General features: G+C 46.1%; 1 protein-coding gene across 6 annotated transcripts in view; it reads right to left on the bottom strand.

Moving 5' to 3' along the window:
* Positions 1–6637: 6637 nt before the first annotated feature.
* The window catches only part of DEPTOR (DEP domain containing MTOR interacting protein), a 52337-nt gene continuing 34584 nt past the window's right edge, over positions 6638–24390 (bottom strand). For 5 of the 6 annotated variants that reach the window (XM_077351589.1, XM_077351593.1, XM_077351590.1 and 2 more), the window contains exons 6-10: positions 19178–19381; positions 17420–17554; positions 15876–15946; positions 15324–15428; positions 6638–8900 (exon numbers count right to left, since the gene is read on the bottom strand). In XM_077351589.1, coding sequence (XP_077207704.1) covers positions 8772–8900; positions 15324–15428; positions 15876–15946; positions 17420–17554; positions 19178–19381 — 644 coding nt within the window. In that variant the 3' untranslated portion in view covers positions 6638–8771. The remainder of the gene's footprint in view (positions 8901–15323; positions 15429–15875; positions 15947–17419; positions 17555–19177; positions 19382–24390) is intronic. The other variant, XM_077351594.1, reaches the window with a different exon arrangement.

A 24390-nucleotide genomic window follows, 5' to 3' on the forward strand; every position in this document is an offset into this window, starting at 1 on the left:
TGGTCTTAAAGGGGCTATTGGACTCTATTTTTGTTGTGCTACTTCAGACCAACATGGCTACCCACTTGAAAAAAAGAAAGGTGTACCAACATATATATGTGCCATTAAGCCACCACTCTGCAAGCGACTTCCAATGCACGTGAGATAAAGAAGTGGTAATTTTTTGTTTTAATTTGGGAGAAAATTGAACATTTCAGATTTGGAGGTCGGGGGTTAATCCATCTCTATGGAAAACTAAGGTCACCTGGTCTTTCTCAACAAAGTGACTGAGAGAACAGTAGCAGACCAACTCCAGGTCTACTTGGATAACTCCACATCTGAAGAAGATCCAACTGATTGAAACTTGGCCCTGTTTCTGTATCTGTGGCATATATTTTTGGCGCTGTTCATTACTCAAAGGATTTTCGCCTATTTTCCACTGCAATTTTAATGTATTGCTTTACTTTACCTTGTTTAGCACTGTGCAATAAAATGCGTATTTAATATATTTTTGTAATAATAATTTTTAGATTTCTCAGCCTTTTTGGTTTCTTCTTGGATAACTCATCTGCTCTGGACTCTTTTCAGGCTGGGTTCAGGATGGGCTAAGAGACAGTTTTGACAACCTTCATCTGAGTGTACACAAAGGCTCCTTGTTTAATGTGTCATGTTAGAGATACTGGACGTCCGCTAAATGTGCAGACCTTTTGTTGGGTTGCCAGTTCTCAGTTTGAAAATTTGGTAACCATGTGAATTGTGGTAGGGTGAAATCTCAGCATGATATAATATCATAGAGTTCACCTACCAAAGCATTTGTTTTCTCCAGGTAAACTGATCTCTATTGTTTTCTCCAGGTAAACTGATCTCAATATCCTGGAATTGATGGTGGCAACCTCACCATCATCACATAGTTGCCATATCCATCTTAGGCATTCCCAGCAGATTTGGGGGGCAGTGCCCGGGGTGAGAGTTCAGCAGAGATGTGATGCTAGAGCAGGTTTCTTCAACCAGGGTTTCATGAAACCCTGGTATTTCTTGACTGCCCTGGAAGAGTTTCCTGAATGGGTGGAAGTTAATTAATGTTTATATATTGTAAAAAAAATTGTTAAACATTTATTGGGTGATATGACCATATATGACCCCCCACCACCACCGCCGAATGGCCAGTGATGGCGCCCCAGGTGAGCATGTACATAGCTAAGCTCCCCAACCATATTTTGCACGATCACACCACTTCTGGGGTTTCTCGAACTCCGAAGAATGTTTCTGGGGATTCTCAACACTAAAAGAGTTGAAAAAGGCTGTGCTAGAGTCTAACCTTCCAAATTTCCATTTTCTCCAGTGGAATTGGTCACTACAGTCTGGAATGTCAGGCCCCACCATCAGCTTAACAAACTTTTTGCCCTCCGGGGAGGTTAAGGTGGCCTGTTACAGGGTTCCCAGGTAGTCTGTCATCCAAAAACAAATCAGATACGAACATGTTCTGCTTTGATCAGAATATTGTGTCACGTACTTTCACATTCCAGTCTGAGCTATCAAGACAATGGACTTTTCTTTCATTATTTGTTTCTCATTCCTTGGAGGTTTTCAAAAAAATGTGGACGTCTCTGACAAATGCTTGAGTTATAAACATGCCCTGAGTTATATTATTTCTTCTGTACAATTGCCAAACCAGAATTTTAATTATTTTTGTCACATAAAAGCATAGTATTAAAAAAAAATGAATTGTTTAAATGTGTCTTATGCTTTCTGGAAACAGACATGTTTCAGAGTTTTCTTTCTGCCTTAGCTGTTCTTACTGCCATCTCTGTTGACATGAGCTTTTTATTATTTGAATGTGTTTTAAAATTGTTTGAAATGTTGTTTTGAGAGCTGCACATTAAATCTTTTTCCTTTGTAATCTCCTACCCAGTTACTGAATGATGGGCTAGCTGACTAATTTAATCTCTTTAATTTCTTAAAGAATTGTTTTTTTATATCCTGCTTTTCACTGCCTAGAGGAGCCTCAAAGCGGCTTACAATCGCCTTCCCTTCCTCTCTCCACAACAGACACCCTGTGAGGTAGGTGAGGCTGAGAGAGCCCTGACACTACTGCTCTGTAAAAACAGCTTTCTCAGGACTGCGACTAGCCCAAGGTCACCCAGCTGGCTGCATGTGGAGGAAGAGGGAATAAAACCTGGCTTGCCAGGTTAGAAGCTGCCGCTCTTAACCAGTACACCAAGCTGTCTCCCTTCTTTTTCTGCTTCGCTCTAGATGTTCTCTTTATGGATTTTATCACGCTCAGGATTCTTCCGAGTGACTGCACAGATTGCTGAGTTCTGCAAAACTGTTGTCTGAATAATAATGCCCTTTATTAGGTAACAATGTAATGAGGTATGTGTGGAGGGGGCAAAATACAGCAATCATATCCTGTTTGTTGACAGCGCGCATCAAATGCAGTCATTCAGGGATTACATTGGAGTGTGATTCTGAAAGATTTAACACAGGGGGGCCTATTTATTCCCTCATAGCTCTATACCGCATTTCCCCCCATATGCTGAGGCCTCAATATTTCTGGGTATAAAGGCATTCGCTAGCTATTTATGTCTTCCGGGATGGACCCTTGAAGACCTCAACGAAAATCTCCTGCAGTTATTTTGAACACAAATATCACTCCTCACCTCAAGATCATCCCTCTGAGAGTTCATTACACCTTGATTTTTTAATATTGTGATTTGAATTGTTGTGGCGTGTCTGTATCTTATTTTGAAGGGATGTTTAAACATTACCATAGCGACCAGAGTCAGAGAGCGTTAGGGAAGTGGGCCTCAGTAAAATTGTCAAGCGTTGAGTGGTCCCCGGTGATAAAAAGGTTGGGGACCACTGGTCAAGAGGATATTCCCAACCCTCTGTGTTACAAATCTGAACACATAATCTGGGCCACACAGAACTTCATGCCCAAGTGCAGATTTAAACGTGGGTCTCACTATTTCTCAAATCCTTTGGCCACCTCATGAGAAGGAAGGACTCCCTGGAGAAGAGCCTAATGCTGGGAACGATTGAGGGCAAAAGAAGAAGGGGACGACAGAGAATGAGGTGGCTGGATGGAGTCACTGAAGCAGTCGGTGCGAGCTTAAACGGACTCCGGGGAATGGTGGAGGACAGGAAGGCCTGGAGGATCATTGTCCATGGGGTCGCAATGGGTCGGACACGACTTCGGACCTAACAACAACAACTCGCTGTTTCTAGTTGCCAACCCCCTGGAAGTATAGCTCTTCTCCAGACTTCAGAGGTCAGTTCCCACGGAGAAAATGGCTGCTTTGGGGGGTGGGCTCCATAGTCTTCTACTCCATTGAGGTCATTCCCCACCCCAAATCCTGCCCACTCCTGGCTTCACTATCCAGCTGTTTCCAAACTCAGAGCTGGCAACACTAACTGCACTGCACTGAGACATATTTTGAATGGGGTCAAGGCTCAGTTTAGCAAATCAGGTCTGCCTCCCCCCCACATGTTCACTTGTAATAACAGTTATGCCATAAATCAGCCTTTGTGAGTCTTCTCGCTATGACCCATGTACCACACACAAGCTCTGTTTTGCATATGACATGTGCAAGGGCTTTTCTATTAGTTTCTGATTCCTCCCCCCCTTCAGATCCTTAGTACAATCTAAACTTTTAAAATCCACTGAAATCCTAGAAAATTAAGCTCCTATGCTTAAAGGGGGAGGGGGAATGAGGATTTATCAAAATAAACACGCTTCAGATGATGCCTCCGAGTTTGAAAAAAGAACTCAGAGAGCTGTTTTGAACAGCAGAGGGCAGCATTACATAAGGTGTTTCGTTTGTGGACGAGTAAACATTCTAGGTGATGCAATGACCAATCATTGCAAATTTGGACTGAGGAATACGCGGCACAATTTTGCTTGGGAAGTTGCTGTTGCTTCTGTTGTTTAAAGCAAGCGGGGAAAATGGAGCATAATCAGCTGGTTCGCATGACGACATCGGAAATCACAAATTCTGAAAGTGTAGCCGAATGGATGGTTGTCAAAAAAACATGGTTATTGTAGTATGAAAGAGTGGTTAATGCAGCCTAGCTGTGGCTCTCCAGATGTCCATGGAGTACAATTACCATCGTACTTCCTTCCATTAAGACAAATCTCTTAATTTTCTGTTTTGTGTTTTGTTTGTACATGCATTTTCAGCCTTGTTTTTATATGCGTTTTTGCTCCGATTTAAAATTTGTTTTATGATGTGTTTTTAACGGACGTATTTTAATTGTCGGCCCTGATTGGGCAGAAAAAACGAGACATACATATAAGGAAACATTTTCAACGCAGGGGAACTGTTCAGGCTGGGGTGCCTGCGTGTGTTTTCCTGGTCAGTTGTCAAAGGTGTTGAAAAAACAGCCTGGCCTGGGTGAAAGCAAGTGAGGTTATCAGATTTCAGAACAGATTGCAATAGATGGAGGCCATCAGCATTGGCCTCTGATGTTTATTTTAGATTGTGCCTCTGCAGGCAGAAAAGGAGGCCCTCCTGGCCTTGGATTATACCCAGGGTCAAGAGCCACTTTAGTACAAGCTTCCTGGCTTGTAATCAGAACTGATAACAGCTGAGATAAGGCAGTAAGAAGCAGGCAAAACTGGAGAGCACTGTCCCTGGTAATTCACTGGTTCTCTGTTGACCTCCATTTGTTTTATGGGGAGATGTTGGCAGGCAGGGACTTTCACTTCCTCATGTGGCTACAAGCACAGACAGCTTCAAGAGGGGACTGAATAAATGTATGGAGCAGAGCAGGGGTAGTCAAACTGCGGCCCTCCAGATGTCCATGGACTACAATTCCCAGGAGCCCCTGCCAGCAAACGCTGGCAGGGGCTCCTGGGAATTGTAGTCCATGGACATCTGGAGGGCCGCAGTTTGACTACCCCTGGAGCAGAGGTTCATCAGAGGCATTCGCTGGCAGGGGCTCCTGGGAATTGTAGTCCATGGACATCTGGAGGGCCGCAGTTTGACTACCCCTGCCCATGAGGGATAGAGGAAAGACTATGTCTGGGGCAGTGATGCTAGGTATTCTTGGTGTTTGGGGGGCAACAGTGGAAGGGCTTCTGGAGTTCTGGCCCCAGTGGTAGACCTGGTGGCACCTGGGTTTCGGCTACCATGTGGCACAGACTATTAGACTGGATGAGCCATTGGTCTTATCCAACATGTCCACAGATTCATGTAGCCTGATACGGTCGTGACTATGGTGTGCAATGAGAAGCTCCCACCCTCCACACCCTGCACCATCCAAATTGGGATAGCGCATGTCAGGAAGGCACGAAACTCCTAGATTAGCAAAGCCTTCATTGTGCTGACAAGGACTTCATTGAAAGTGTATTTAAAAGCTCCTTATGGAAGATAACACCCCCATCACCATCCAGCTTGCAAAATATTGTGCCGTTTTAATTAAGGTCAGACAAGTTAGTATAATTTCAGCTGTATAGCTTTTAGCTCTCAGTTGATCTGTTTTATTAATTATTTACTGTTTATTGCACGTTTATTGTTTAAAGGTTTAGTGTTACGGCTGGCTGTCATATGCTATAATAAAATTTGATTTGACTTTATTATGCACAAGCTAGCCTTTTATCCCTCTTTCCCCTTTTATTTCCAACAGTGGGTTTAAAGAGATTTTAGCGCAATCACATTGTATTTTTTAAACATGCATGAGGTTTATATAAAACGTAAACTTCTATTTGGAAATTTACCAAATCAATAATACTAGTTTTACAATATAACCTGATGAAGGATAGCTGTCCACATTGGATTAGAAAATAAATCTGAGAGCACAATACATGAATCAGGGGGCCAGTTAAGGAATTCTTGGCTTTCCCCAGAGGAGACAGCATTGACTCTTATGAAGCTGATCTGTTTTGCAATTATACAATTTTTCCCACCCCACCCCCCATCCTTCTCAGGAACTCTCTGCATTACACTGCAAAGCTAAATTGTGACCCCGGTTTTGTTTTTTCAGTTTTAAAATTTTCTGCCCAGGCAACAGAAATAATCAGTAAGTGAATATTAATTAAGCAAGGATATAATAATAATTTTTAAAAAGCCAATATCCAAACAGTATGCATGTGGGGGAGTAAATGCTAATATCTTAGGAAAGCAGAAAGCCATGGTATTTTGTGTTAAAGGGGATTCAGTTCAGAGGGGAAAATAATTTAATGTATGATGAGAGAGCATTACTCATATTTAATCATTTTAATTTTTAATTTAGTATTGTATTTCGGTCCTGCCCTCCCACCTTGCTGTGCCCTGTTTCTTTTAATGAGATCCACTGGGAGCCGTATGTTCTTTATTCTTTTAAGTGCTAGTAGTTGTTCTCCGAGCCTCTTGTGGTGCAGGGTGGTAAGGCAGCTGACATGCAGTCTGAAGCTCTGCCCATGAGGCTGGGAGTTCAATCCCAGCAGCCGGCTCAAGGTTGACTCAGCCTTCCATCCTTCCGAGGTCGGTAAAATGAGTACCCAGCTTGCTGGGGGGTAAACGGTAATGACTGGGGAAGGCACTGGCAAACCACCCCGTATTGAGTCTGCCATGAAAACGCTAGAGGGCGTCACCCCAAGGGTCAGACATCACCTGGTGCTTGCACAGGGGATACTTTTACCTTTACCTTTAGTTGTTCTCCATACCACATAGACCTCCACTTTTTTTTAAAGTTTATTTTAAAAATTCTTAACATGTATAAATTGAACCGTAACAGAATATCTTCTGATTACACAGTGTGGTGGAAAACATATCAACATATATACATTCAACAGATTTATGGCACACCAATCGTCATGGGAGTGACAAGAAGCTTAACAATAATGCTTATGCAAATATCTCCTAGCATTTAAACTCTGCCATATTTACCTACATTCTACATGATACAATCCAAACATGAATTTTTCAGACGGGTATAAATTTCAATCACTAATCAAGGGCTGAGTACAGAACTGTGAAAGGTTGCGATATCAAATTGTGTATGTCTCCCCCAAAGTCAGGGAGATTTGAAAACTTGAATTGCACAGCTTCATGGTCTACAAATTTGAATTTATACTGAAAACACTTCAATAAGCTTTTATGAGAACTGTACTTGGTTCTATAGAGGCTACCCTCAGACATTCTATACAAGTGGATTTGGTAGGTTTTTGGATCCATAAAAAAACCCTGCAATACTCATTCATCATTTGTAAAAATGGGATCGATGTCTTTGCAAACAATAATTGCTCTTTCAAAATGCCTTTAAATTGAGGAGGGGGTGGCAATCTGTTCCTCAGCTTTTAGTTCCAACCCCCGGGTATTTTAACATTTTTCAAAACAGTGATTCATGTATAATTCTACAAAAAGCGTAAGCTGTTTTTTAAAAAGCCAACATGCATCGAACAATGTCAGCAGCACACTGCATACCACAAGTTTGCAGGTTTCTCTAGTTAATTTTTAGCTTTTTAAAACGGATGCTAAACAAAACTCCGGCAGAATCATTTACCCTACACTGGACAGTACCTTCGTTTACTCTGAAGAGTATCCTTTCCAAGTTATGACTGTTCCAACTTTATTCAATACCACAGTTTTATAGCCATGCCCTTTCACAAACACTTAACCTCATTTTTAATATCAGGACTGTCGAAACTGTAGGATCCCACTTGCAAAGAATTGCTGAAGCACATGGAAACGCCATTATGAATTTGTCAGAAAACAGTCCCCGTCCGCTCACCTCTGAATGGGCTGGGGGTGAAAGATGCTGATTTGCCTTCCAGAGAGCTTTATTGGTGAAGAGTGATCCAGGTGAGATCTTCCTTGCTACATTTCATCTACTACACCCCAGTTGTCAATGGATCCTCAAGCACTGCTTTGTGTTAGGCTTATCTCAGATCTTGCTCTCCCATTACAAAGCTCAGGGCAATATCCGTGGGACTCCTGGAGGTCTCCAAGCTGGTCCTTCTAATTTACTGAAGTTACCTAATACTTAGTTCAATATCCACCTAGCTTAGTATGGTGTGGTGCAGTCAGCTCTCAAGCAGAGATCTTTTCCCCGGCCCTGCTTTCTCAGAACCTTATGGACTGGAGGATATTAGGGGGACTGAATCCAGAACCTTTGCCATGCCCTCAATCCCTGAGCAATTGTCCTTTTCATCAACTGAATGCTGTAGTCCTAAAAGGAGTTACAGAAGAAGAAAAGAGTGTTTTTTTTTGTACCCCGCTTTTCAATTCCTGAAGGAGTCCCAAAGCAGCTTACAAACACCATTCCCTTCCTCTCCCCACAACAGACACCTTGTGTGGTAGGCGAGGCTGAGAGTTCTAAGAGAACCGGTCTGCAGGAACAGCTCTAAGAGAACTGTGACTAGCCCAAGGTCACCCAGCTGGCTACATGTGTAGGAGGAGGAGTGCAGAATCTCAGAGGACCACAGGATGTCAGAAGAGAAGATCTCAAAGGTTCAAGGCACATCTCTCGTCTTTACAGACTGCAGATAACCCGAAAACACGCATCCAATGCCTAGTGAGGACTTAGAAACCGGAGTAAAACAAAGTCAGAAGTCCAGAAGATGGGCGGTCAGGCTTTGGTACTCTGCACAGCTTCCAGTCTCTTTACGGAGCAGAATCAATGGTGCAGCACGGATGGACAGAGTCGCATATTCGCCGAAGCAGCTACTGGTGTTGAGAAGGGAGGGAGGAACTGAGAAGCCAAAAACAGGTTTACTTAGGAAAGGCACGAATGTATCCCCTTGCTTAATGTTGATGCTTGTGTGCGTAGTGTCCAGGCACAGGGGAAGAACGGACGAGGAAACATCTATCTCAGGGATCTATTTCCTCCATCACTTCCATGACGACGGTCCTAGGGCCGGTGAGGATGATGTTGCTCACGGTCCTGTAGTCTGCATGGAGGACGTTGAGTCCGTTCACTGAAACCACGAACTGGCAGACCTAACGAGAGGAGAAAGCAGCGAGGCGTCAAAGACTGGGTCAGGCCTAGGATCCTGTCCTAAGGTTAGGAGAACTCCCCTCCTGTCTCAGCAGAAAAACCACTTCAACAAGGTGCCATGTTAACAGTAGCGACATTTGCTGTTTTAGAGTTCACCGCTCGCTAGCATCTGCGTACACACGTTTTCCGATGAGGATCCTTTGAATTTAACAAGCACAATGTGCTAAACTCAAGAGGTTTTATGAGGATAGTAAAACTTAACAACAACAAAAAAAAGGACTCCGGGGTTTGGCAGCACTTGGCAAAGATAAAGAAGGCTTGCAAACGTTTAAGCGGAAGGGTTCCAAAGCGCTTCTTAATTTTATCGGGCTGTCGGGCGAGCCTTAACTGATGTCTAACAAGAACCACCAACATCTGTACAGACTAACCAATGAAGAGATTTCATATTTTACCAAACCAGCACACAGGGGAAGAACCCAAGGCGATTCTTTTACAAACAATAAGTGGAAAAAGCCTCCTGTAATGGAACGGCTTTCTAGGATATCCTCCATGCAATGGAATTTGATGCAACCCTCTCCACTGCCAGCACAAACCTGTTTTTGACGTCTTTTCCTCCCCATACCCTACAGATGCCAGGTTGCAACCAAGTGAGCATTCCTCATTCAAAGTTTGTGGTATCTTCCATTCTGCTCCCCAATTGGTCCCCCAGGACTGCCCTTCTCCCCCATCCATGTAGGGGTCGAATCATAGCCCTCCATGTTGCCTTGGTCTGGGGAGGGATCAGGCAGAGAAAGAAGCCCTAGATCAGGGGTAGTCAAACTGTAGCCCTGCAGATATCCATGGACTACAATTCCCATGAGCCCCTGCCAGCATTTTCTGGTAGGGGCTCATGGGAATTGTAGCTCATGGACATCTGGAGGCCGCAGTTTGACTACCCCTGCCCTAGATGGATTGTCTCTCACATCCTTGAAACTTGATTCCTAAACTGCCCTCCCAGAGTACAACATATAAACATTACTGATTTTTTAAAAACAACAGTAAAATGAAGTTTAAACTGACATTAACATTGTGTAAACCTTGTTTGCATCAACCAGACAAATATTATTTTGCTCAGCTCTCTCAGAACTAGATTTCAGTCTGGAGGTGGTTTTAATACAGGGGCCTCAGTAGATGTTATCTGAATCACTGGCCTCAACCAAAAGTCTGGCAAAAGAACTGTACCTTACAGGCCCTGTGGACATTTTCAAGGGAAATGCAACAGCTGTTGACTGTTAATAATACAAATTTACATTGTATTGTTTATTTGTTTACTTCACTGATACCTTACTTTTGTCCCCCTGAGTGGGGATCTGAAGTAGCTTGCAAACATTCTTGCCCTCTCCCATAGAACAGGGGTATAGTCAACCTGTGGTCCTCCAGATGTTCATGGACTACAATTCCCATGAGCCCCTGCCAGCATTTGCTGGCAGGGGCTCATGGGAATTACAGTCCATGAACATCTGGAGGACCACAGGTTGACTACCCCTGCCATAGAAGGTAAAATGACTAAACTGAGGCTATCAAACTAAGATCACAATAAGAGTCACTGGAAAAGACAATAATGTTAGGGAAAGTAGAAGGCAGCAGAAAAAGAGGACACCCCAACGTGGGTTGGATTGAATCGATAAAGGAAGTCACGACCCTCAGTATGCAAGACCCAAGCACCAGGAGAATCTTCAACACCCAACTCAAGAAATATTCCTTTTCAGCTCAACAATGTTTAAATGCTATCCTGATCAGGAGATAAAGCTCTACATCCATTTACGTCAATTGACTGGGAAGGGTATAGCACTTATGCTTATGCTTGAACTGTTCATTGTGTGTGGAATTCTGTAAGTGCCTCTAGCTCGTGCGTAATTGGCCAAAGGGTGGGCGGTGCAGGGGTAGGCAGCAATCCAACTCTCACATAAACACTGCATCCGTGGAGCCTTAATGCTCTCTTTCACCCTTTACAAGCTGAAAGCCTGCCTGGTGTCGCATTAGAGACTTCATAGAAAATGTTTACTAGACGTTGGGAGTTCCATTTGCAGGGGTGAGCAAAACAACTTGCTTCAGGGAATGACAAGCATTCCTGGCATTATTGCTTCTGATAACTGGTGATGCTCTCTCTGCGCCGGAAAAAACACCACCAAGAGGAGACTGCTCAGCGGAGAGAGAGAGGAAAACAGCCCTCTGGTATCCATGAAAGCTGCGTTTAGAACTAAACTACTGCACCCAAGTTCCATCTGTTGAACGTAGGCTCGCTATTACAGCTGATGGCCAGAAAACAGTTTGGATCTTAAACTGCCCTCCCAGCAGACAGGCTCAGGGTGGCGTACAACATATAAACATTACTGATTTTTAAATGACAACAGTAAAATGAAGTTTAAACTGACATTAACATTGTGTAAACTCTGTTGGCATCAACCAGACAAATATTATTTTGCTCAGCTCTCTCCGAACTAGATTTCAGTCTGGAGGTGGTTTTAATACAGGGGACATATGTGCATAAAGGAGAAAAATGCAAGAACAGGCAGCGTGCCCATCTGGATACTTTCCCTCTAGGTTGCCAGCCTCCAGGTGAGGCCTGGAGATTTCCTGCTATTACAGTGGTTCTCCAGATGATCCAAGATCAGTTCCTCTGGAGGAAATACCTGCTTTGGGAGGCGGGCTCTAGGGCAGGGGTAGTCAACCTGTGGTCCTCGAGATGTCCATGGACTACTACTCCCATGAGCCCCTTCCAGCATTCCCAGAAGTGGCATAAGCTGGACATGCCTCCTGCCCCCCCTGAGAGTGACATGGCACCGGAAGTGACATCACCACCCACACCTTTCGCCTTCCTTTTGCTCCCTCCCCTGCCTTTACTACTACTATGGCAACTCCCTCTCATGTAGGCCAAAAAGAAGGGCAGGGGCTGAGAAGATAGCGTGGCTAGATGTCTGAGAGGACAGGACCTGGCTAGATATCAGGAAAACATTTTTCACAGTCAGAGTAGTTCAGCAGTGGAATAGGCTGCCTAAGGAGGTGGTGAGCTCCCCCTCACTGGCAGTCTTCAAGCAAAGGTTGGATGCACACTTTTCTTGGATGCTTCAGGATGCTTTGGGCTGATCCTGAATTGAGCAGGGGGTTGGACTAGATGGCCTGTCTGGCCCCTTCCAACTCTAGAACTCTATGAATGGGCAAAGTGGTCAGGAAAGCACCGGTAGATTCAATGGAGATGGCGAGGCATTTCCAACACTATTACTGTCCAGGTTTCTAAAAGCGCTTTTCTGAAATGCTCCAGTGTCAGCGTTCTCATCCCTATTATTTACGTGAGAACGGATGTCTATTTCAGTAGCCAGCAAACGCTCCCCCCCCAAAGGGTAAAAGGTCACAGCTGCACTGGGCAGCCGCAATTTGGGCAGGAGCCCAGGTTGGAATTTACAGGCTGTAAGAAATGCACAAGCGTGGCTCTGTTTTGACACTGGCAGGCGAGAGCGAGGCCGCTTGGCACCCGCCTGGACGGGTACAGCTGTTGTGGTTCCCCTGGCGAGCCTCGTGCCCTCATCTGCTGCGAATTCCTACTCCAGAAGCACACCGGGCCCCTCTCATCTAGTTATCAGTCCTCTCTTCCACAAAATGAACACACACACTCAAAAGGGGGGAACTGTGCTAGGAAACACTGTCTTAAATGTTACTTCCAGTCCTATAGGTATATAGGCATGAAAAGGGGCAGGGGAGGAACAGTGGGCTAATATGGCCAGTGTGGCTGGGCCTTTTCCCCCCAAGACCTAGCAGCTTCTGTGCCGCAGGATGAGTAATATCGTAGGGCTTCTTGCGAAATAGGTTAACGGTGATCCAGCCGCAAGCTCAGCGGGGAGCTCACGGGCGAAGAAAGGAGTAAAATTTGCAGAACAGTCTGGGCAGCTCCCTTGCCGTATTCAACCCCAAGAGACTTTTGTTCTCCAGAATAGAGCTCTGGAGAAAACAGCAGTTTGCGGCAAGGGCAGGGTTGGTATGGCATGAGGACAACCGTTTGTAATATCTGAAAATAATCATAGACTCATAGAACCATAGAGTTGGAAGGGGCCATGCAGGCCACCTAGTCCAACCCCCTGCTCAACGCAGGATCAGCCCAAAGCATCCTAAAGCATCCAAGAAAAGTGTGTATCCAACCTTTGCTTGAAGACTGCCAGTGAGGGGGAGCTCACCACCTCCTTAGGCAGCTTATTCCACTGGTGAACTACTCTTACTGTGAAATTTTTTTTCCTGATATCTAGCCTATATCGTTGTAGTTTAAACCCATTACTGCGTGTCCTCTCCTCTGCAGCCAATATTGGGGGGGGGCTTAAAACCCACTCTTCCCCACACCATAGTCACAGTCTGAATCACAGCCCCACACGCTTGCTTTTTAAAAGGAGAAAAAGGAACCACGGGGAGCTCCCTATGCAGAAGTGGGACCTGCTTACACGGAAGTATAGGCACAGCAGAATACAATTTGGTTCTCCACAGACAGAAAAGGGGAACAGGGGGAGGCAGATCAGCCTGAGCAAGCCCTTGAAAGTTTGAAGAATCCTCAAAGGGATATTCTGGGCTGAGGTTTCCAAAAGATTACAATCAATGATGATTTTAGGAAAGGATCTGTTGAGACCACTGTAGCTCTACCTGTTCTTCCTAGACCTGACCTGGATAGCCCAGGCTGGATTGATCTCGTCAGATCTCGGAAGCTAAGCAGGGTCATCCCCGGAGAGTATTTGGATGGGAGACATCTGAGGAATACCAGGGTCATGATGCAGAGGCGGGCAGTGGCCAACCAGCCTTGAAAACCCTATGAGGCCACCATAAGACAGCTCTGCCTCAATGGTACTTTCTTCCAGCACATAATGTCCCTGTTGTGTTCAGCATTCTCTCAAGATCTTACAAAAACAAGAACATCCCTGTGGAGGGCTGCAACAGGCCTTCTCCTCTCCCTTTTGGCACCCTTCCGTCTCCTGAGTGCCGGGGGCATGCTGCAGTTGCTTCAGTCCTGGGACAGCAAGGCCGATGCTGTCAGGTGGCTGAAGTTACAAAGAAAAGCCGTCTGTCCTTACCAAACTAATTTCCAGAGAGCTGTTTGGTACCTAGCAGGAGGATGGCCACAGGGCCTGTCCAAACCCGTCCTTTAACCGCAGGGTGCCAAAGAAGTCTCCGGTCTGCCTCCTCCGGCTCTATCTGCCCCTCTCTGGAGGCCAAATCCATCAACTGTTCCAAGAAAGCAGGTTTGCCAACCATCAGGTACAGGCAGGAGGGGAAGGCCTCCGGAATCGAAAGCGTGGTGTTTCCAAATATCGACTTCAGCCCCACCGCCTCCTCTCTGTTTTGGGCTAGATATTCAACACCAGCAACTTCTCCCCCTGGCCTTAAGGGACTGCTCCAGGCTTTCCTCCAGAACCCACTGAGACGGATTACTTTTGGATAACTCTTCCCCCCCCCCCCACCCCAGGTCTGTCTCCAGCCTTACAAAACATAAGAAGCAGTGCTGGTCTTGCAGCCTCTCGTCGTTCCAACGTTTTCAGACAGGAGGCCACCAAGGGCAGATGCTGAGCTGCAGGGCAGAAGTCCTGCCCTAGGGACTCAGCTCCTCATGGTGCCAGGAAGGGAAGTACGGCATACGGCGCAGAGAGTAGATAAGGAGCGTAAGAGTTTGTCTAAATGAATCCAGCCTGCAGCAGATGTCCAGAGAGGAGGAGGGAAGCGGAGGGGGCGGCCTTGGAGCTCAAGGCTCTTCTCGAAAGCATAACACTGAACCCTGGCTTGTCTTCATATTCCTGCCCTTCCCATTCTCGCCAAGTTTTCTTGGTCCAGTTTTTTTACGGGAGTATTCCAAGAAGTTCTGGCAGAGAGTACTTCTCAGAGAAGGACAGACTCCTTTTCATTGCCAGATTTAGAACTATGCCAAGTTTGAAAAAGCTCTGTGCGCGTGTGTGTGTGTGTAGTCTAATCTGGAGAACCGCGTTTGATTCCCCACTCTTCCTCCATATGCAGCCAGCTTCATGGCCTTGGGCCAGTCACAGTTCTCTCAGAGCTCTCTCAGCCTCACCAACCTCACAAGGTGCCTGTGGCAGGGAAGGTGATTATAAGACACTTTGGGATCTCTCTTCCAGGAAAGATATACCAAAGCAAGAAGAATGCAGCAAAGGTGAAGAAAAGGTGGGTGACCATGAGACAATGTTATGTGGAATCCCCCAATCCCCCCATTGCTATGAAACCTCAGCATGAAAACAACCAGAGCTACAAGCAATAGTGCTGCAATTACGACAACCGTTTCTGCACTCATCACGTATTTTAATGTTTATGAGCTTGGTGTTGCTACCTACAAGGAGGTATTTCCTGCCCTCGCCTCTGAAGCAACCCTGACGATTTTAACCCATGATACTGAATAAACGTACCTTCATTCCTGCCGCGGCTGCAGGGCCGCTGGGGTCCACAGCTTGAATGTGGCACGGCTTGCTCCCACGCACAACAAACCCCCACCCGACGGCATCACCAATTATCTTAAGAAAAGAAAACACACGCGCCTTCACTCTCTTGCACATGCAGTTTCAACAGCAAGCCAAAAACAACCCAAAGACAGTCTGTATTTTACTTGGTTCTGCTGAAACCCACAATATTTACCGATTAACATAATCCTGGCATTGGAAGGGGCCCTACAGGCCATCTAGTCCAATACCCGTTCAATGCAGGATCAGCCTAAAGCATCCAGGATAGGTATCTGTCCAGACGCTGCTTAAAGAACGCTAGTGAGGGGCAGATCCCCACCTACGTAGACAGCCAGAACTATTCTGGCTGTCAAGTTTTTCCTGCTATCTAGCTGGTACCCTTTTACATGTAGTTTACAGACATCCCCCCCCCCCCCACAGTGTGTGTCAACCACTGAGCAAAGCATCATACAAATTATCCAGGAAGATTACATAACAGAAGCATGAAAAGTGGAGACGTACTGTGAAGGTTTTCCTGGCATAGGGCGCACTGGGCATCAGAAGTTCATCAGTAGTCACTGGTCTCTTTAAGACTGTGAAGAAACAAGGAAAACTGTTAAAATAAAAGCTCTTTCTTAGAATCCAGAAATATGGACAAACCGTTTGCCTGTGCTCCATTCCAGTTTGCTTTTATCACCAACTAACTGTTCCATAATTCCCCACTCCCCAGTTTAAACAATGTTTTGCATCCTTGTACCGAGTCTCAGTTCAGGCATCATGGTCAAACCTTGGTTTATTTGTGATCACAGACTGATCCTTCAAAATTTTCACGCTCATCTGTTCCTTCCGTCCCTTCCCAGTGCAGGCTGAGAACATTCTGGTTTGATGCAAACCAGAGTTTGTCATAGAGTTTGAATGTGGCAAAATGACAACCCTTGGTTTATTTCTTGCTTACAAAGTGAGATTCTAAATGAGTAATTTGGTTAGTAAAAACTGTTTTTGGAAGGGAGGGAACTTTGCCACTTGTCCCAAGTTTTAATTTTCATGTTTTGTCTGCTGAAGCGAGAGTACATGAATGCAGAACAGAAGATCTGAGGAAGGAAGCTACAAGACGGTTCTTTGATATTCAAGTCTCCCCTTGGAACGAATGACTAGTGGCAACATATTTCTCAATCATTCTTTCCCAATCTCAGGAAGAACAGTACCAATGGGCGATCCTTCCTCCTTCTAGAGACCCAGAATTATTCAAAAAGAAAACACTAGTTGCTTTCATCTCACTAAAGAGGGATTTGTCAAATGCCAGCTGAGTGCAACAGTTGGGAATATTCCCAATTCCTCTCACTCCCAGTTCCATCATTTTACTGTTTTCCCCTTTCTTGTGCTGCCCTGTTTTTAACTAGCTCCTCAAACACAGCACTGTGTTTCATCTGAGCCATGAAAAAAATCACAGCGATCCCAAAAACTAGCTAAACCAGCTATAAAAGTGGAATTTTTTTGTCTAATTAAGGTCCAATTCTGCCAGCTGATAGGTAAGTAAACCTGAGCTGCTGTTTTCACATCAATATGCTGGTTATACCTAGAAGCTGTGGGCAGCAGAGTGCATTGCTGACTTTCAAGTTCTTTGAGGGGAAATGATCGCAGATGACACCGAATTCTGTGTGCTTTTTGCTAGCTTCCACATGACCCGACACTGAACAGGCCACTGGTGCACTGAAGACAACACAACCCTCAGTGGCGCTGCAGTAGACACACGCACCAAAATACTAGTCCTTGTCTAGCAGGCTGGGTTTCAGCACATGATACGCTGGTTTACTTCATGCCTGATTCCTGATTTTTTCCACCAGTGTGCATGGAAATGTTCACCACAAAGGGCTTCAAATGTTGCACAAGTATGTTCGCATAAGCACAGCCATGTGCGGCTTCAAATGGTGGGAAATACACAACTGGCCTGAACCGACAGAGAAATACAACACCCCTTGCAAAGTAGTCTAGGCATCACAGACAGAAACGGTGATTTGTTTCCATTGTGCTCTGCGTGCGAGAGAGCTGTCGGGTGCTGCCCTTACCGGATTTGGGGTTGCACAGGACTGGGGGGCTGCCACTGAGGGTGGGGCTGCTGCTGAAGTACCCGCTGCTCCCGCAACTGCTCATGCTGCTCCGTCGGACTGCAGAGACTATCTTGATCTCCTTGCTGGGGCTCACTGTACAACAGAGAAATGCAGAATGTGGAGATTATTCTTGCCTCTTGGGAGGACAATTTTCCTTGAAGAACCTGCCCCCCTGCAGCAGAGGGTTACCAGATAGGGAAGCCAGTCCCCATGTGGGATCTGGAGATCCCCTGGGCTTGTAAATCATCTTCAGACTAAAGAGATCAGGTCCCATGGAGTAAGTGGCTGCTTTGGAGGGTGGACTCCATATCATTAGACTCCACTGAGGTGCCTCCTTGCCCCAAATCCCACTCATTCTCCATCCCCAAAGTCTCCAGGTATTTCCCAATCCAGAGCTGGAAGGCCTATTACCAGAACATCACCATCTGCCCTTAAGCAGGCTGATTTCCCGCCATGATGCAAGAGAAGGACAAGAGCAAGGTCTGAGTCCAGTAGCACCAAGGAATTCCAGGGTCATGACACAGAGCAGGCAATGGCAAACTAGTTCCAAACATCTCCGGCCTTGAAAACCCTCTGGGGTCACCATAGGTCAGCTGTGACGCAATGGCACTTTCCACCACCGTCAGCAAAGACCAACACGATTTCCAGGATAGAAACGAGATCAAGAATCAAAGCTCTCTTCATCGGATACAAGCAGGATTGGAGATGCTTGAGCCCAGTTAAAAAGTGTGTGTGTGTGTGTGTGTGTGTGTGTGTGTGTGTGTGTGTGTGTGTATGAGAGAGAGAGAGAGGAGAGTCTGGATGGAAAGGTGCAATGCCAAATGGAATCCGCTTGATGGCCCTGGAAGGGTTTCTTGAATGGGTGGGAATTCATCAATTTTATGTATTGTTAAACATTTATCAAGTAATATGACTATATATGGTCAGGTTGACCGCCCCCCCCCAATGGCCAATGATGGGCCTGAAGGGGGTGGGGAGGGGAGGGGCCCCAAGTGGGCATGTGCACAGCTCTGCTTCCCAGCCATATTCTGCACGATCCTGCCACTTCTGGAGTTTCTTGAAGCCTGAAGAATGTTTCAGGGGGTTTTCAATGATTTAAAAAGTTGACAAAGGCTGTCTTACTGCACGAACAACAGCCCACATATATTCCTGGCCTGAAGGGCTACGGCTCAGTGGTTGGACTTCTGCTTTGCATATCCAATTAAAAAGGGGGTGAGACACGAGGTAATCTGGGAAACCTCTGCCTAGGATCCTGGAGAGCCGCTGCCCGTCTGAATAGACAATACTGACTTCGATTGATGAAGAGTCCAGTTCAGTATAAGGCAGCTTCATGATTTCATGTGTCATTTTTGGAACTGAGGCTGTTAGGTCTAGTGTACACAGGAAGCAAAACAAGTGGATAAAATAGGCTGGACCACTTCAGAAGACAGGTGGGGGGTATGCCATATTTGAAGAAGGTTCTAATGCAGTCCAATTCCTGCTGGGCTACATTTTCAGCGAATGTTCAATAATGGCTTGAACTGGTACAGTCTTCTCTAGCTCAAACTGGTACAGTCTGTTCCACCACCACAAAGATCTACCATCTCATTCTGCTGTAAGTGTCAACCGCATGGGCCTGAGTCTTGGCTGAACGTAGAGGGACAACAATCCACTCCAAAGATTGCTTCTAACTCTTTCTTTGGCCCTGAAATTAAGGGAATTGGTAGGCGTCTTTACCTCTAAACAAAGACATACCAGAAAGGAAACTGGTGTGTTTTTTGTTGTCGTGATTCTGCTTGCGCAGGCAGAAGGGACTGTCGTGGCTCTCTGGTATCAAGCGGGACTTCTCAGAGAGCAATTCTATCAACCTCCTCCTCCGACGGAAGTTCATACGAAACTGGAAGAGCAGGTTGCTGTCGACGAAGTGGTGTTTGCTGGACACTGCGGAGGAAGGAAAAGAGAGAAATTGATAGATCCCACCCAGCAGGTTATAAAAGTCAGGACAGAACTAGTAAACCCTCGGCCTGTTTACAGAACACCAGTCAGTTTGCTCCCAAGTTCCAAATTTAGCGATAAAACGCCTTGACTTTGATTTGTAATAAGATCGACTCTTTTGGGTTCATCTGTAGGTGTGTGTGTTGAATGAGTGACCAACTGATTGAAGCAGGACTTAAGCAAGGGCAGAGAAGGGAGAAGAAGCCATGGTCCAGTGGGTGGAACTCATGCTTCATACAGGGAAGGTGCATAGTGTGGCGATTGCATGTGCTCTGCATGCAGGTCCAATCCTTGCCTTTCCCATAAGGATCTCAAAGGATGCTGGGAAAGATGTTCCTCTGCCTCAGAAGCTGAGGAGCAATCTCCAGTCAGAAGAGATAATGCCGAGTCAGATGGACCAGTGGTCTAAATCAGCATGAATTAGCTTCATCTGTCTTCACAAAGGTTGTTGAAGACAAGGCCACAAGGGGACCCAGGGATGGGTCAGGGAGTGCACAGAGCAACAGGACAGCATTGCCAGGCAACCAGCCAGAGATGGGGGAGATGGAAACTTACAGATGGGGGTGTAATTGTTGCCCCCCCATGCAATGACATCACTTCCGGCTCGAGACAGAAGTTGTGTAATTGCACTGGGGATGACAATTGTGCCCCCCTTTTATTTGCCACCAGTTTTCTCCCTCCACACAGATGAGTGGCAGTGTGGCGAGAGTGGGTAGGAGATGTCCTGCCATAAGAAGGAACATGACAAGCATTTAGTAAGAGTTTTCTGCCACAAATAAGTCTTGAAGGACAGCTAGCCACCTGCCTGAGAGATGAGTCAGATAGTTCTGACTGCTGCAGAGTTTATCCAGTGGCGGATGGCTAACTGGCTAGCTTGTTCAGTTCTGGCCGGAAGACTGCACAGGACACCAGACAGGATCCTTGTCCTGCCCCATGGGCCCAGCACTAGGAATAATCACTCAAAATTCAGGGGGTCTGGGTCTATGGCACAGCATTCATAAGAGACAGGGGTTCCCAACCTTCCTAATGCCGTGACCCTTCAATACAGTTCCTCATGTTGTGGTGACCCCCAACCATAAAATTATGCAAGGGTTCTTTCTCAGAAATTAAACTGAAACTGTCCAATGGCGTGAAGATCCATTGTTCATGATTGTGTATAAATTGTTTTTTTCCCTGGGGTTTCTTAGTTCAGCTCTGCCTCTTGTCCCACCATGCCTATCTTACTCTGCTGCTCCAGACAGAAAAACGTTCTATCTCCATCTACCCTGCAAGGCTGTTGTGTGGGTGGCGTCCCCTCGGGCCAAGCTGCTTGCCCTGCTGCAACTCCTGTGAAAGGGTCATTCAACCCCCAAGGGGGTCCCGACCCCCCAGATTGAGAATCACTGTTATGGAGCCTGCAGGCCCTGCTGGACTTCTGACACAGCCACAAAATGGCTGCCAAAGGAGGCAGAACCTGCCACAAAATGGCTGCCACAGTTGACCTTCAATCACATAGCAAAGGTCCTTATGCTGTGTTGGCTGTGGCTGCTGCAAAAGCAACATAAAAAAAAAAACTCACACAGCCAATCAATTCTCCAAAGGCCAATAAGAAGCCCTGGCAAGCAAAAGCCTAGTCCCACCCACTTTATAAAAACAGTTGGCACATTCCAAGAAAGATTGGCAGATTCCACAGGCACCAGTCTGGAGATCCCTGTAATACATGCCAGCCCCAGCCCCTGATCACCCCCCTTTCAGGTTGCTCCTCTGTTCTAAGACATTGTGACAACTTCACGCCACCTTCTTATTGAGCTCTGCCTTGCCAACACGTGCCAGGTAAATTTCTTCTTCCAGAATAAAATCCCAAATAACAGATGTTAAAGACAGACTTTGATATGATCGGGTTGTTGTTTTTTTGTGCGCTTTCTCGTTCAGCTGTTCCCCATTTGTCACCCTTAAGGCAAAGAGACCTTCTTTTATCCAGGTGTATGCTAGACCTCCCTGCTGTGGCAATTCCTGGAAAGACGCCCTGCCCAGCTTGAGAAAAACAACTGCTGCCAAGAATAACAATCCCTCTACTTTAAGCAAACAGCTTTATATAACATCTTCCCAGGCCTAACACTTAAGTCAGAGGATGCAGTACAAATTAAGATAACTTCATTCTGGCCCTGCTCTCTTAACTGCCAAGAGCCATCAGCTGAGGAAATTTGAGCAACTGGCAGGAGAAACTTCCCTTCTTAGAAGAAGAAAGAAAAAGGAGGAGGAGGACAAGAAGGAGAGGAAGACTTGGTACTTATATGCCGCTTTTCTCTACCCGAAGGAGTCTCCAAGCAGCTTACAGTCGCCTTCCCTTTCCTCTCCCCACAACAGTCACCCTCTGAGGGAGGTGAAGCTGAGAGGGCCCTGATATTACTGCTTGGTCAGAACAGCTGGTTGCATGTGGGGGAGTGCAGCCAGATTAGAAGCTGCACCAAGCTGGCTGTCTCTGTAAAGGCACTGTAGCCAATTTAAAGACATACAGTGTTAGACTTCTACCTGTGCTGTTAAAGACGACAGAAAAACTAGGAAAGTGACCACTCATGTACAAAATGGCAATAATCCCAAATGAATCAAAGAATCATGGAGCTGGAAGGGACCTCCAGGGTCATAGAATCATAGAGTTGGAAGGGTCCATAGAGGCCATCTAGTCCAACCCCCCTGCAGAATGCAGAAAACTCACAATTACCTGCCCATCCACAGTGACCCCAATTCCATGCCTAGATGATGCCCCCCCAAAAAAAATCCCCAGAATCCCTTGGCAGTCTGGCCTGGAAGAAATTCACTTTTCAATCCCACAGTGGCAATTGGCATTTCCCTGGGCAACCAACACAGGCACCAACACAATTCCTTCTGCTCACCCACTCACCATCTGCCTTAGTTCATGGATTTTATGCTTGTCTAAAAACTGACTTTATTTCATTTCATGCATCAATGAATGATGAAAAAAGCATCATCACCTTTATTCTTATAACCTATCCTTCCTGTGAAGCTCAGAGCTGGTAACATCAATGGTAAAATACAATAATAAATAACATTAAAACACATGTCAAATTGGATTGGTTAAAACCTATTACAGTCATCCCACAAAACCTATTACAGTCATCCCATCCCTAAAAACCATTGCTTTTAGATTACCATTTATTTACTTCATTTATACTTTTCCTTCATTTGATGGGGAATCAAAGCCGTTCACATCCCATGCTCTGCTCCATTTTAGCCTCACAACAACCCTGTGAAGTAGGCTGTGACCAACCCCAGGTCATCCAGCAAGCTTCCAAGGCACAGTGGGAATCTGCCCTGAGACCCTGAAGAGACACTGTCGGTCTTCAACAATGCTCTCTGTGGGAGACATATGAAGCTGAATCAGACCCTCGGTCAAGCAGGGTCCATGTTGTCGGTCACAGCCTACTTCACAGGGTTGTTGTGAGGCTAAACTGCAGCTACTCTCCAGAATCTCAGGCAGAGATCTTTCACATCACCTACTACCTGCAGCCTTTTAAGTGAGGATGCCAGGGATTGAACCCCTGACCTTCCGCATTCAATGCAGAAGCCTCTGAGCCTTAAAGCTTTGGGCATAAAGCAGTGTTCCTCCTTACAGCCTGTATTACGCACCCTGATGATTTCCACCCTGCTGTATGGACCAATAAGGATCAGAGTGGAGGAAAAATTGATTGCATGAGGTTAAGGAAATAGGGGGGGCGGAACTGAGGTTTTCAGACTTGTCTCATTCCAAGTGCGAACGAGCAGGCCAACTGCTACGTTCTTTGCGATTTGATTTGTTTCTGGAACAGGCCCCACGCAGTTACCCTTTTATTAAAGTGCATCAGAGAGGCCCGGCTCACGACCATCTTTTTCAGTCTTTACAGTTTGTTTCACTGCCAGATTCCCTCTTCGCACCAGGTGCGCCTTCCAGTTCCCCCCAGGCCGTCATTAAAGCGGAATGGTTTTAAAATGAAAATGGCAGGGGATGTTGCACTTCGTTGCAATGAGTTTCCTAGTTCCAAGCGTCTAATTACACTATAGATGGTATCTGACTTCATTAGAGGGAGAGAGAGAGAGAGAGAGAGAGAGAGAGAGAGAGAGAGAGAGAGAGAGAGAGAGAATGATCTCATCCCTATCAATATACGCAGTTAACAACTGGGGAGGGGTGGAGGGTTGACAAAAGTTTCGGCATGTGCCTAGACAGCTGCCAGCCTAAATTCCCCACTCCTGCCTCTCCACTGTGCAGTTTTGAGAGTTGCCAAACTCCAGGTGGGGCCTAGAAATCTGGAGTCACTCAATGGATCTCGAGACTCCAGAGATCAGTCCCTCTTGGACAAAATGGCTGCTTCAATGAGACACTTCTCCAGCATTGAGAGGCAGCGTGGTGTACTGGTTAGGAGTGGCTGCTTTAGGATGCTTAGGGCGAGTCCTGCGTTGAGCAGGGGGTTGGACTAGATGGCCTGTATGGCCCCTTCCAACTCTATGATTTTATAATTCTATGATTCTAATCTGGTGAACCGGGTTTGATTCCCTGCTCCTCCACATGCAGCCAGCTGAGTGACCTTGGGCTTGTCACAGCCCTGGTAGTGCTGTTCTGACCAAGCAGTAATATCAGGGTTCTCTCTGCCTCACCCACCTCACAGGTTGTCTGTTGTTTGGAGAGGAAGGGAAAGCAATTGGAAGCCACTTTGAGACTCCTTTGGGCAGTGAAAAGTGGGATACCAACTCTTCTTCATCTTAGGACCCTAAAGGTTGAGCTGCTAGATGGTCATCTGACCGAAATGCTGATTTTATTAACTTAGGCAGATTGTGAGTGAGTGGGCAGGAAGGGATGTGCCAGTGTTTGTCTCTTGTGGCCCTTCCTTGCATACCCTGGGCATTTCCTCCAGGCCAGGTTGTATTCCAGAGATTTTTGGTGGGGGGGGGATCACTGGGGCATCATATTAAGGTCACTGTGG

The sequence above is a fragment of the Paroedura picta genome, chromosome 9 (assembly GCF_049243985.1).
Source record: "Paroedura picta isolate Pp20150507F chromosome 9, Ppicta_v3.0, whole genome shotgun sequence".
In the NCBI taxonomy this organism is placed as follows: domain Eukaryota; kingdom Metazoa; phylum Chordata; class Lepidosauria; order Squamata; family Gekkonidae; genus Paroedura; species Paroedura picta.